Here is a 14,291-nt window from a genome sequence, read left to right as displayed (position 1 = left end):
AAAAACAGATAATTAAACAACTAAAAACAGTTGCAGCAATTATTAAAATCACATAATTCAAAGTCATAGTCCAGGGCCATTCTAAATTGTCATTGCACAGATTCTTTGTTCATTTATTGCACTTCAATTATTCTCCAAAAGCTTGGTCGTATATCCATGTTTTAACTTTCTTTCTGAAGGCTAGAAGGGAAGGAGCTGATTGAATATCACTGGGGAGGGAGTTCCATAGTCGAGGAGTCACCACTGAGAAGGCCCTGTCACCATCCACGCTTCCAAAGTGGGTGGGACCAAGAGCAGGGCCTCTCCCTGAAGATCTTAATCTTGGTGATGGTTCATAGAGGGAGATACGTTTGGATAGGTGAGCCGGGCCAGAACTGTTTATGCCTTTATAGGCTGAAGCCAGCACTTTGTACTCGGTAGCAGACTGATATACAGTGGGCACTTGATATCCACTGAGGTTTGGTTTCAAAACCACCTGTGGATTCCAAAATCTATGAATGCTCAAGTACTATTATATAAAAGGCTTTAGTAAAATGATCTCCTTTACATAAAATGGCGAACTCAAGGTTTGTTTTTGACTTCTTTAATTATCTTCAAGCTATGGATGGTTGAATCCATGGATACGGAGATCCAACTATACTAATTACCATACTTTATAGGAGAGGAGAAGTCTATACTGTGAGTCTTAAATTCTAGGATAAGCAGTGATTTCAAAAGTTTCTAAATGGGTTCTGTGGTTATATTGGGATTTAATGTTGAACACTGTAAGTTTTATTTGTGTTTTTTTCATTTTTTTCCCTGTGGTGGGATGATAATTCCATAGCAAACCATGTGATTTGTGTGGAGAAGATCCACTGTCTCCAATAAATGAAGCTCTAAGACTGTGAAAGAAGTCTGTCTGGGACCTTGGATAGATGATCCTCATTGGAATAGACAATATCTGGCTAGATGAACCAATGATTTGGCTTAGTATAAGGCAGCATTTTTCTTTTTGAAAGAAAAATTCTTCACTAGACCACAGGGATTGTGTTTCTCTTCACAGGGGCTTGGAAGCATGAGGGAAAATTTTGACCAACGACATAGATGGAAACATTCAACAACCTCCATTGGCTATCCATCAACTTCTGCAAACTAGGCTAGGCTAAAAGGAAAGAAGATGCTAACAACTGGCATTGTAAAAATGTTTTTGGTTGTCTACAATATTGAAAACTTGGCAGGATTGAATTTTTAAATTCATTATGGGATCATTGAAATTCAGTTAATGCGGTTGCCCACAGACATTTCAAATCAAATTCAAGCATAGCTTTTCTATGGAAATCATTAAAACCTATCTTACAAAATTAGGGGGTGGGTGAAAATCATTTCTAAAATGTTTCCAAAATTGAATAGGGTCTGTATTGTGACTATAACAAGTTAACTACTTTTTTGTTACTTTTTGTTAAGTAATTAATTGTGCCAATGAGGAAACTTTAGGGGCACCTTTCTCTCTCATTGTTAGAGGTATTGGCATGAAATGTACTACAATTATAGAACACATTTACCACTGTTAGCAAATCAAGTTTCGGAACGTTTCACTCATCCATGGATTTTCAGAGAATTTTCAATGTTTTTACATTTTAAAAAATTACATGAGCTATCTCCTTGAATTTTCTATACGATGACACAAGATAACAGAGGATCATTTCCCCAAGTTTGAGAAATATTCATATATTTACCGATTTTTGGGAACCCTTTTAAGTTCTGACAAAAACGTGTTTTTTCTTCTTTTTCTAAAAAAGGTCACAACAGCTATCTCATTGAATGTCTCTCATATTAACCAATATAACTTCAGTTTAGGGATTTTTTTCCCAGCCCAGGACAGATGTACTTACTTGTATTGAAGTATTAGTCAGTTCTCCTCTTTGCAGACGCAACAAATCTTTCCCTTATCCTCATTTGAGCTTTCTGATGCTGAGCAGAATTCTGGGAAATATAGTTTAGGGCAGGTCCTCTTTAATTCTCTGTCATAGAGCTCCTCACCTTCCCAAACTACATTTCCCGGAATTCTGTGCCCTTTCAGTCTTGTTCACTCAGCTTGTCCCACCCTGCCGCTTTTTCTCCTCGTGGCAAGAGGCCATTGATTTAACGAGGAATGGCAGCCTTTTTTGGCGTTGCCTCGCACTGAATATGAAACTGCCTGTGATAGGCTTTCAAGCATTGCAAAATTCAAACAAAAAAGTCTTGGGTGAATTTTGATTCTTAAGTTTTGATGTGGGTGCCTCCCCATGTTTTTAAATATCTGTTTGTATATACAAAACATACGAATTAGATATGACTTACTAATTAAAAATGAAATTTTGTACAGCCCATATACCACCCATTAGAATGTCTATCCTGAAGTGGTCAACAATAAGTTAAATCAGCAGAGATTGTTTTTTCTTGCAATTTTCTTTTTGCAAAATTCGTAAAATTAGTTCAAAATATCCTTTAGGAGGCAATCCTTTGGGTACACTTTCAGCCAGTTTAGATCCAATATAGATGTTTTTCAAAAAGGAAGTAAACATGAAGTATCTTAGACTCATTTTCTGTTGTTAAAAGTAAGTTTTCCTAGAACACGCCCCCCCCCCCCCCCCCGCCCAATAAAATAAAATGGGAAGACCCAAAAATATAGTGAAATTTCCTCCTTGTCACCTCGGGTGCCATTTGATGGCAAAAAGGTGAATGTTGTTTTAGGGGTTTTTTTGGCAGGAGCAAGTGGGTTTGGGGCTGAAATCTTTTAAAGTATCTTGGGAGATGCCGATGAGACCTCTACAATTTCACATCCCACTCTAGTCCTTATCATTGTCAGTGTGATGAGACCATGAGTCTTTCTTATCAAAGTATCCTGCTGCTACTTGCTACCTTTTAAATTACAAAAATAGTAGGGAGCTATCAACAAAATTACTGGGGCAGGGGGAAGGAGAATATATTAAGAGGAAGTGCAGTCCAGCAGATTTGTCCATTGCTAACATTGATCCAGAATAATTTGCTCTACATCCATACTAAAATTAATTTGAGAGCATTAAGTCAAGGAATCCAAATCATTTTTTAATTGGCTGCACTAATAATCACTACTCAGTTTTTATACAGGTAATCTCTTATTTTTCCTTGATGCTTATGGTAGTCTCAATATTGTATGAACTAGCCAACAAACTTGATGAATGAGTGTGTACTTCTGCTGGCATGAAAACCATTTCGTTATGGTCATTTTCCAGAATAGGTCTTACCAGCAGACCAAGTTTTTAAAAAAATGTGGGGTGGGCACAAAGCTATGAAAACAATGTGATGAAAGAGGAGGAGTCTCTTAGGCCCATAGACTGTAAAGTACAATTTAATAAGTGAACAACATTTTAATAATTCTCCTGTTATGCCAACATGCTTAAGGCAAGAGCTGTACTGAGCTGATTTAATGAATGTTTCCTAGATAACTTGCATTTCATTTGTGCAAAAGACAGACCATTCAACATTCTCTACTTCTTGGGCCTCATCTGGGAGCCACTGTATAATATTTTCCATCTTTCTTTCTTGGCAGCTCCATCTCAAATTGCTTTGATCCAAGCTAAAGAAATAACAAGACACAGTGTGGCATTGGCTTGGCTGGAACCTGACAGACCAAATGGAGTAATCTTGGAATACGAAGTCAAGTACTACGAAAAGGTATTATTCATGTTGGACAAATGACATTTTTCCCATTATAGTTGATGCCAGGTCCAAAAAGGTTTACTGTTATCATCACTTAAATGCTCGTTATTAGTGGAAAATTCTTTTGCTTTTATCATATCCTGTTTGACATTTCCTATATTTGAGCAGTCCAGATGAATAACGTATTGCACCCCTTTCTTGCTGTTTAGTAGCAATGGCATTTTTTCCTCCCTTTCTTCCTGGGAACGATCTGATTTCAGTAGGGCTATTTGTAATGAGAATCACTACAGCAGAGAAGTAGTGCAACATTAGCCTTGCAACAGAGACAAATGTGTAGGAATGAAGTATATAACACAGTAATAATAATGAGCTCTGTGTGAGCTGATATCTTTCACCCATAATGACGGTGGAGGTTTGATAGTTTTAATAGAAAATATGAAAAAGAAAATTACATTCTTCACCTCCTCCAAGTAATGTGGAGACATTATTTCTACAAATAATTTGTTCCTCATGCAATTCTGTGCTATGGAAAGAGCTATTTCCTCTCAAGGTTGTCTGCAAAGTGAACCATTACTTTTTCCTTCTCTCTTTTATTCTCATATAACACAAACACACACAAACACACACACACACACACACACACACACATTAAGATATAAAAGGTAGATTTTCACTGGAACAAGATTAAATTTTCTCTGACACATTTCCCAAGCAGTAAAGCAAAATAAAGAATTAAGTTTTGGGGAGGTGAGGGGGAGATTGATATGAACTTCCTAAATTTCAAGGGTAAGTGGAAATTCAAGGGTTATTGAAAATAAAACGTTGCTTGGTCATGAGGACGATTGTCACTACAGTGTCTGACATTTTCCAAAGAACTTCATTCTTGCCTTTTTGAAGTGGTCATCAATACCCACCCATATAACTTCCCAGTATATTTTCTGTATTTCTAATCAAAAAGGGGAAAGATTAAAATACGGTAACCTACTAATCTGTCATATTTCTAAACATGGCAAAAGAAAAATGTTCAGGAATCCATTGGAAATTTTATCTTTATAGTTGGGCAAGAAATTGACATAGTTCCAACTTAACATTAACAAGAAAGTCCTCTCAACTACTCTCTCCTGCTTTTATTTTGTTAGGATCAAAATGAACGTAGTTATCGCATTGTGAAAACTGCAGCCAGAAATACAGATATCAAGGGCTTGAATCCTTTAACTTCCTACGTCTTCCATGTGAGAGCAAGGACAGCAGCTGGATATGGAGACTTCAGTGGACCATTTGAGTTCACAACCAACACAGGTAATATTAAGATGCCTCAAACTATCATAAAGGATTTTGCCCTGACACCATTTTGAGAAAAGATTGGTTTGGCTCCAGTTTTGGTCATTTAAAAGATACTCAGTGAAAATAATGGTATTTAAATGAATGTTCTTTTTACCCAATATGGAGATATTTTACAGATGGATTTTATATTTTCAAAAATATGAATTCAAACACTTGCCTTTCTTGCTGGTGGCCTTGTTTAGTAGTTACTCCTGCTAAAACTATATCAAATGCCAGAGCACACTGTTAAGTGGATTATCTCTTAGCTATAAATTCATTTGGATCCATCCAACTATATTTATGGGATGAGTAAATGGTCTTGAGGGCAGTACTCAACTGGGAACTTTTCAGATTTCAGGATTTCCAGACACAACTGATGAACGTGTCTTTGTTGAGTCAGAATGCTCGAAATTGCCAAAAATAAAGCTGCTGTGTAAATTTGTCTGCAGTGCATATATATTTGCATGCATTTGCAACATTTTGAGTCATAGGTGAGAGTTTTGTCTTTGAAATGCCCAGCTTTTTCCTGCTATAATGCAGAGTGGAATGAGGAAGTATATGATCTTTTGTAGGGGATGGCATACCCATCTTCAAGTCACACCACAATGTTTCTTTTGACCATGCTGCCCTCTTTCCATTTCTCTGTATTGTAGACAATCAGCCTCATGTTGGTTCTCTTGAATGCTGGAGATACTTGAGTGAAAATGCTTCTCTTTCAGTTTGCCTCCAATTACTATAAGGAACTCAGAGAAACTCAAGAAGAGGCTCAGTTTATCCCTTACCTTTCATAATGACTCTCTAGTTGGCCAGAAAATTTTGTGGTTTCATCTATTCTAATTTGATCTTGTTGTTCTGCTGAACCCATACTGTAGACTTTTCTGGTTGTTGATTGAAATAATTGGGTAAAAATGTTACCCCACCCCCACCCCATGTTCTGGCCAAGTAATGTGGCACATTTTGCCTTTCTCTTATCAAAGATCAGAGGATTTGTTGTTGCCTAATACTGCTGGTTGAATCTTTAATTAAAGCCAGAAGTCAACACCTGTCCAGTCATTAGACTTTGAAAGGGAGAAACAGTAGCAAGGTTATAGAAGACAGATCTGAGTGTACCTGAAACCTCTCTTATGCTCCTCAAATAGTCTGCTACCCTCAAGTACTACTCTGTCACCTAGGATGAAATAATCAGTTTGTCAATCCATCATGCTTTTGTACATTGAATGGGATGACTCTCTCATACAATTGTATATGTATTATGTACTTTATTGAACTTACACTTCTTACAGCACCTTAGGCAGCAGCATATTTAGTATCACCTCAATTTCTGATACCTCTGGGGATAGACCTAAATGATTTAGGAGACCTCTGGGAATAGACCTAAATAGATCTTTAGGGATCATTTCGGAGAACTAAAGTCTGTAAGATTAGCTTATCTTGTCCATGACTACCTGATATTCTTCCCTTGCAAATCTATCGAACAATTGAGCTGGTCAGTCCCCATCACTCCTAGGAAGTGAGAGTCTCTGGAGAACTACTGTCTATCAGAACAGACAATTCTGTGCTGTATGGTCCAGTAGTTCTGTGGCAGGGCCAGCAGTTTCATGTTCACTTCTTTCTTGTTGCAGATGAACCCATCAGCAGTCAGGCTGTCTAGAAGAACTGTCATTCAATGCAATAGTGCCTTGTTTTACATCCATTTGATATTTTATTCCTGACCGAGAAATAAAGGATTTATTTGTATATACTGTGGTTATATGTGTGTGCCTGCACTCCCACCCATATGTTGGACAAATGCAAAAAGTACGATTGCTTCTTGAGATAACAAGAAAGAAAGGGTGTTTAATTTCCACTGCACAAAGAAATTTTAATCAGTTCAGGTCGTGCTTTTCAGTGCTAACATCCCTCAGGCATGGCATGTGAAAATGTGAAACGGCACTACTCTGATGAAGAAGTGGAAAACATATTGTTCTGTTTGAGTCTCCTCCTTGCTCATAGTCAAGGAATGAGCATCTGGTCCATTTTAAATCCAATAAAATGAGAAGCAGCTCAGTAGGCACTAAATCAGCCATTATATTCTCCAGAGTAAATGTGGAGGAAGAAGGGAGTCCTTATTCTCCAATGGGTTTTCCCCTAAAACCATTATTAAGCTTAATGATTTTTACTAATTAAGACCCTCCTAGAAAATTATGACAAATAAATACCTAATGAAAAGACCCAGGAATGGCTTTGAACAGTGTCATGAACTGCCAGTCTCTTTAGTCCAGCTGCAGAAGTGAGTGCTCCTTTTGTGATCTAGTGCTGCTCCTATCTATCGCCTAATGGCAGAATGTTAACAGATATCTTTTTTTCTTCTTAGTCCCGTCTCCCATCATTGGGGAAGGTACCAACCCCACAGTTCTTTTGGTCTCAGTGGCTGGCAGTGTTGTCCTTGTGGTCATTCTCATTGCTGCCTTTGTCATCAGCAGGAGGTAAGAATTCAAGCTCGCCTTCTTTCTTAACCCCACCCTAATCTCTTTCATGAGGGAGCTTTTTTGTCTCCCCCAAACAAAACTCAATTCTTTGATTAGCATGATAAACAGTGCATTTGCATCACAAGCCCTCTCTTGTGTTGCTTTGATCTTCTCAACAGTGCTTCCACAGCAGCATGTAATGTAATGGTAATAGTTCTAGAATTATTTGCCCTTCAAATGCAAAATTGATTCTAGTGATGGGATGGTGAGAGGTTTTAAGATGCAAGCCAACAACATGGGATCTGAAGGGAGACTGTAATTTGATGTCGAGTTTTAATGAATGCATTTTTAAAAGTGCCAGAGCGGGATTTTAAAAATCATGTAGGGAGACCGCTAAATCTGAGCTGGTACATGCGAAAGAGTTTCCTTCTTGATTTTCTGATCATTTGGCCTTCTTAGTGGCTGAGAGACCATAAAGAAATCACATAAAATGCCACTTTGCATGTGCCGGCCTGGTTACATATACTAGGGCCCCTCTAATCTTTTCCATCATGTACCTCTCCAGGAATAGAAAACTCTTACTTAAGCTCATACAACTGTAAATGAGTTTTCCTTTATTTAGTAATTTACCATGTAGGGCTTGCCTATCATTATTTGAGGTGGCTACAGGGAGGCAGATCAAAGGAACAAGGGAGTTATAAAAAAGCACTGTTCTTACAGTGGAGTAAAGAAAAGGTTGGATAAACAGAATATTCTTGTGGGTTTGAAGACTCCCATGCAAGCATCTAGTACATTATTAGGAATTCAAAACTCATGACAAGGAAGTGTATGCAAGTGACCTTTCTCACCTTTGCAAATCAAGAAACACATCAAAAATGGTCAGAAGGAAGCTCTCTCTATCATGATTTAGACAATATAATAATAATAATAATAATAATAATAATAATAATAATAATAATAATAATAATAATACTTCTTTATTTATATACTGCCCTATCTTCCGGATGGGGCTCAGGGCGGTTTCCAGTCATAAAAACAACACAAACATTACATAACAATGTAATAACCCATTATTAAACAAAGTAAAATAATACAATTATAACAATAAATAACACTTACATGACCAGATCAAGGGGATGGGAACCATAAACCCAATATATTAAAATGTATCTTTTTAGGCTAGGGAAATCTTGTGCAATATATTCAGGCCCAGAAATCGGCAGTATTCCAGTGTAATTACTCAAAAACCTGCCGACACCACCATGTCTTCAGTTCCTTATGGAAATCGGATAATGTAGGGGATTGCTGAGGAGGCCAAACCCATAGGCTTTGTGAAGCTTATGCACAAGCTTCATGCAAGTGGGGAGGGAAGAATGGGATGGAGAAGATACATGGAGGAAGACAAATGACTATGATGATGGCTATTGGATTTGGAGAACAGTAATCCAAAATACCTTTTCTAATCCAAAACTTTTAGCCATTATGATCCACTTTTGGGTTTCCCAGAATTTCCTGCATACCATTATCTTGCAAACAAGATGGTATACTAAATGGATGCTTGCTGTGATCCAGCAGTGCTCCTCTTAATTTCTGATCTTATATATAAATAAGATCATGTTTCTTCTCTTTCCTTCAAATTGTTTTCTATCTTCTTTAAAAAGAAAAGAAAGAAAAGCAGTTAAATCCATGTGGTTATATTATCTGATAAGTAGTCATTCACTGTAATGGATTTCAGTGGGTGTTCAGCTGGTTCACCAGCCTACATGCTGACAAAAGGAAAAGATTGTATGTATGAAAATATAATGCAGAGGGATAGGTTTATTAAAAGCCACTGCAACAGAAAACATCACTGAGCCTGATGACTTAAATCCCCTTCTGCTTTTATTGATTGTTTTATTATTTATGGCAGAACTGATACTTAGAACACTTTGGAATTCTAATTATGAGAAACCTAGAAAAACTCTTCCTGTCGAGTTGTTCTGAGATTGCTCCCACTTTGCCTCCTCATTTTTATTTTATATATGTTTTATTTCTGTTTTTATTTTATTTTATTTTATTTTAAAAATGCCACTTCCCCAGGTAGACAAACAGTGCCTAGTGATTGGATCTCAATGGATCATTTTTTTTAGAAAATGAAATGTCAACCCCTTGCCCTCCTATTGATTCTCTTTAGTATCGGCCATAAAGCTGTCAAATGGAAGGCTATTGGGAACCAGCTACCTGACAGACTTTCTGGAGTTGATGTGCCTGGTGCTGGCACTTCTTTTGGTTTAAAATGCTTGCTTAGAAGAGTTCAGACTGGACAAAAAAAGCAGCTAAATAGATATGCTTTCGAGTTCGAATGGGTACTTTACCCAATAGCTTGTGGGAATAGTATAAAGGAAACCAGTAGACAGTGGTTTGAAGTCTGTTCGTCTGGGGCTGAAAGACGTAGCTCTGACATCAGGGGCTGTACATATAGGGAACAGATCTTCTGAAATGAAACAACTATCTCACAACTTTGAATTATCTTGGGAGTTGTGCACATTCCACAGTCTGTTTAAATCGGTGCCAAGTATCATCATGAAGGCTTCCAAATTGTCTTTCAGAGTTGAATGAAGACTTTCTAAGCAATCTGCATGCCAATAAATGTAGCTTTTTTCCTTTTCTGTTTTTTTTTCCTGGACACAGAATATATGTCATGTTTTCAATTTTTCTTGTACAATTAACACACACACACACACACACACACACACACACACATATATATACCTAGGCAAGGGGAAATTATATTGATTTTTAACGCCTCTGTGCTGTGAATATTAACTATAAATGCCAGGATTCCATAGGATTTTTCCAGGCTAAAGTGGGATTATAACATTTTAATTGCGTAATGTAAATGTGCCCCTGGAATGACAGTCAAGCTCGTAAAGAGTTTTTGAGGTTACGTTACAGGTCTCTTCTGTGTTTTGTTTGTTGCTGATGGCAATCAAGGAGAGGGGCTTTCGGGGGCAGAAAATTGTCTCAGATCTTCTATAATTGCTCACTCTTGTTGTAAGTGCCACCGCATATTATAGAGTCCATGACAAAAATTAACTGACTGTAAGTCATGTCAGTATTGTATGAAACTCAATCAACAATGGTATATTCCTTAGCAGCTCCATCAAATTTGGTTCATTTGACCAGTGTTTTCATTTGGCTCCAAGACATTTCACACAGAGTTTATCTGATTGTCTCCTGAGTTTGACTTCATGGAGGTGTAAAAGCAAATACTTGGCAGAATTAGAGTTTGCACAGGTGGCCCCTACTAGGTGGTTAACTAGTTAGATCTTTAGAGAACATGACACTTGTTTCCTCTGCAGCTAGATCATTCTGCTACAGCTGTTTATTTGATACATTTTTATGGCTTTGGACTTGTTCTTTGCTGCCTCAGTGTTGTTTCTACAATGGTAGGGTGCAACATAAATACTTTTCATAAATAAAGGATTGAAATGTAACTGCAGAGTGTTACGGGGTGTTTTCCGAAAGGGCACTGGGTGATACAGTGTGTTGATTCATTTGTGTTTGTTTCTCATTAGATAATGTTTCACTAAAAGCTGTTTTTATGATCATCACAGACTAGATAAATCAAACTATCTAGAATTAAGTGACTAGAGTTCCACTGAGGTCCTTGTAGTGATGGGTTTTGGCAGGCTTACAGCCTCCGCTGTGTCTGCTCCAACACGTTACTCAAGAAGCTCTTTTAAGCTTTTTACTGCCTTTGTTTCTCTCACTGTGGTTTGAGAAGGTCGAAGTTGCCAGCTTTGGTGCATTGGCAAGGAGAAAAGCATGTGGTCCCATGCTGTTTCCCTACAATACCTGCTAATACGCCTTGGCTCTCATTTTGTCCGGTGTCCTGCCTGCCTGTTAAATTTTAAGACCTACCTCTCCTTTATCTTAACGTCCCACCTGTGGACTGTCCTGGATCTTTGCCCCCTGCAGTTTTTCAGAATGCTGGCATTCCCTTCCTGGACCCCGCCTCCCATTTAATCACTGTCACCCAAATCCCTATAATTATGGGGCTGAGTGCTGTGACAAAGGCTTCTTTTTGTCATTCAGGTGAGCTGTCTATGAATACCAGCTTGTGTCTAGTATTCCTCAGGCATCCTGAGAACTTCCCATGGCCTCCCAGTGACTCAGTAATGAGTGTCTGGGTGGGAAGCAACAGAAGGAAGTATCTTTTCAAGACAATAGGCCCCAGCAGTCTCCCACCCAAAGCAAAAGCTCAACAGGTGATCTGAGTAGAACTGAAGCAAATAGTAGGTCAGGAAGCCTTTCTTAATGGCTAATAAGCTGTAATTAGAAGGACCAAAAAGTGTCCTTGTCCTCTTTTTAGTTTCTTCTTTCTTCAGAACATGTGGATCCATTTTCCTTGTAGTGCTTTTATGTTAAAACAAAATAAAAGGGGGACTTTAAGTGTATTTTTCTCTACTGGCAAGAGAAATCATATATAAATTCAATGACTAGAAGAGTATGAGCCTGAATGATACATGTTCAAATAAGTTCAAATAAGCTGCAATGTGTTATTCATTCAGCTTTTGATCATGTTGATGGACAGTGGGTAGGAATGACAGAAAGTCAGAATGAAACAGTATTTGGAGGACCAGAAGTCTCCAGACCGTCTTCTCGAAAGAACAGCTTATGAACGGTGTCCTTATTTTTATATACTTAACATGTGTGTGTGAGAGAGATTTCTATGCTATACTTGGATATAAACTCAGTTTGTAATTGGGTTTCTGTGTATTTGTTGTATGTTTTCAAGTCCCTTTCCACTAACAATGACCCTAAAGCAAACCCATCATGTGTTTATCTTGTCAGGGTTTGTTCAGAGAAAATTTGCTATAGGCCTCCTCTGAAGCTAAGAGATTATGATTTTTAGGTTTCCATGGATGAGCAAGGATTCCAATCAAGATCTCTAAAGTCCTGCTCCTATATTCAACGCATTTGTATAAGATGTAACAGACTTCCTCAACCTGGTGCATTGGGATTCTTAGACTACATCTTCCATCATCCCAACCTAACATGGACAGTAGTTCATAGCAGAAACTGTAGTCCAAAATATCTGAAGACTGCCATGTTGGGGAAGGCTGATATATGTGATGTCCTTGTATAGGCGATCTTCATGAGGGATGAAGTTAATTCCTTGTTAGTGCACATTTCATTGCTATAGTACTGTACTTCTAATATAAGGGATAAAGCCCTCTTGCATATAAACTTAGGGACAAAACACATTAAATGTGCATCAATTGGAATGAAGAGTAAAGACTAAACACGTAAGAAAGCATGGGTATGCGAGAAAAAGAGAATACCTTGAAGTCATCTATCAACTTACAATGATTCCATAAATTTGATAGGGTTTCCTTATGCAAAGAGTATTCAGAGGTAGTTTGTCAGGATATAGATCTAAAAATGTGTTGATGGTGTGCATTGTAGATTTGGCAGTGCTAAAATGTGTAGGGGCCCCTGGTGGCGGCGTAGTGTGTTAAAGCGCTGAGCTGCTGAACTTGCAGACTGAAAGGTCCCAGGTTCAAATCCCGGGAGCGGAATGAGCGCTCGCTGTTAGCCCCAGCTCCTGCCAACCTAGCAGTTCGAAAACATGCAAATGTGAGTAGATCAATAGGTACCGCTCCGTCGGGAAGGTAACGGCACTCCATGCACATGACCTTGGAGGTGTCTACGGACAACGCCGGCTCTTCGGCTTAGAAATGGAGATGAGCACCAACCCCCAGAGTCGGTCATGACTGGACGTAACGTCAGGGGAAAACATTTACCTTTACCTTAAAATGTGTAGATGTTTGGGGAATCCTAGGACTCCATGGGGAAAAGCAGCAAAAGCTGTAGTAGACCTCAAAGATGGAAATTTTCAATTATACTTCTTAGCAATACTTGATCTTTGGGCATATTCATCTTATGGGCCAAACTGAAGAACCCAAGAACAGAAAGCAACCTTAGGATCAACTAAAGTTGGTAGTTTCTTTTAACTATGTCAAAGTTCTTCCTTTACAAAAACTTTTCTTTTATTAGATTTTTTTTAGATCTGTGCTGCTACGTTTATAAAAGCCCTTATTGGGAAATTAAAGTTATAAATATTATGCATAGAACATGTTTTGCAATAATATGAATAGTCTTAATATGCAACTGTAGAATAATATGTTATTTATATGCACATGAGGAGGGTGAAAACAGCTTAATCAGGTATATGTCTGTAATTTATATTTAAACATCAACTAGATTTTACTTGCAGATCTAGTGACTACATTCAAATACCATAATTGCTACATACTTGTACAGATCTGCACAAAACTCAACTAGTGTTTCCAAATTTGACACAGAAATGCTTCCATGTTGATGCATGAACAAAAACAACAAACAAAAAACAGATTTTTCCAAATGCAGAGTATTGTTTTGCTTGATCATAATATTTAATGCAATACAAGTAAGTTGACAGTTTCTAGTGTTGCAAGTAAGTTTAAGTTTAGGTTAAGTCATGGACTGTAGGAGCAGAGAGAACATGTTTTGGCACGTCTACTAATGCAAGTGTTGGCAGGTCTGGAAGACTTGCATTTCACCATTATGTAAAGTATTTATTTTGATGTATAGTGCTCTTTTTTTCATTTCAACAGACGGAGCAAATATAGTAAGGCGAAGCAAGAAGCAGATGAGGAGAAACATTTGAATCAAGGTAAAAGACAGTTATGCTTGGTTTGGCGATGTGGCGATGTGGTTCACAAAGCATGTCCTCTCTGAGTGTTCTTGGGGGGGGGGGCACATTTTCATAACATATTCCAATAGTCTGCAAGGTTTTTTTTTTTTTCAAAATCCGAACATTTGTATGCCTTGTAT

General features: G+C 37.9%; 1 protein-coding gene across 2 annotated transcripts in view; it reads left to right on the top strand.

Annotated features, from left to right (window-relative positions):
• The window catches only part of epha4 (EPH receptor A4), a 180,307-nt gene that overhangs the window by 129,091 nt on the left and 36,925 nt on the right, over positions 1-14,291 (top strand). For both annotated transcript variants that reach the window (XM_062976569.1, XM_062976568.1), the window contains exons 6-9: positions 3,551-3,675; positions 4,800-4,959; positions 7,337-7,448; positions 14,072-14,130. In XM_062976569.1, coding sequence (XP_062832639.1) covers positions 3,551-3,675; positions 4,800-4,959; positions 7,337-7,448; positions 14,072-14,130 — 456 coding nt within the window. The remainder of the gene's footprint in view (positions 1-3,550; positions 3,676-4,799; positions 4,960-7,336; positions 7,449-14,071; positions 14,131-14,291) is intronic.

The sequence above is a fragment of the Anolis carolinensis genome, chromosome 3 (assembly GCF_035594765.1).
Source record: "Anolis carolinensis isolate JA03-04 chromosome 3, rAnoCar3.1.pri, whole genome shotgun sequence".
In the NCBI taxonomy this organism is placed as follows: Eukaryota; Metazoa; Chordata; class Lepidosauria; order Squamata; family Dactyloidae; genus Anolis; species Anolis carolinensis.
This window is presented reverse-complemented; position numbering and strand designations above follow the sequence as displayed.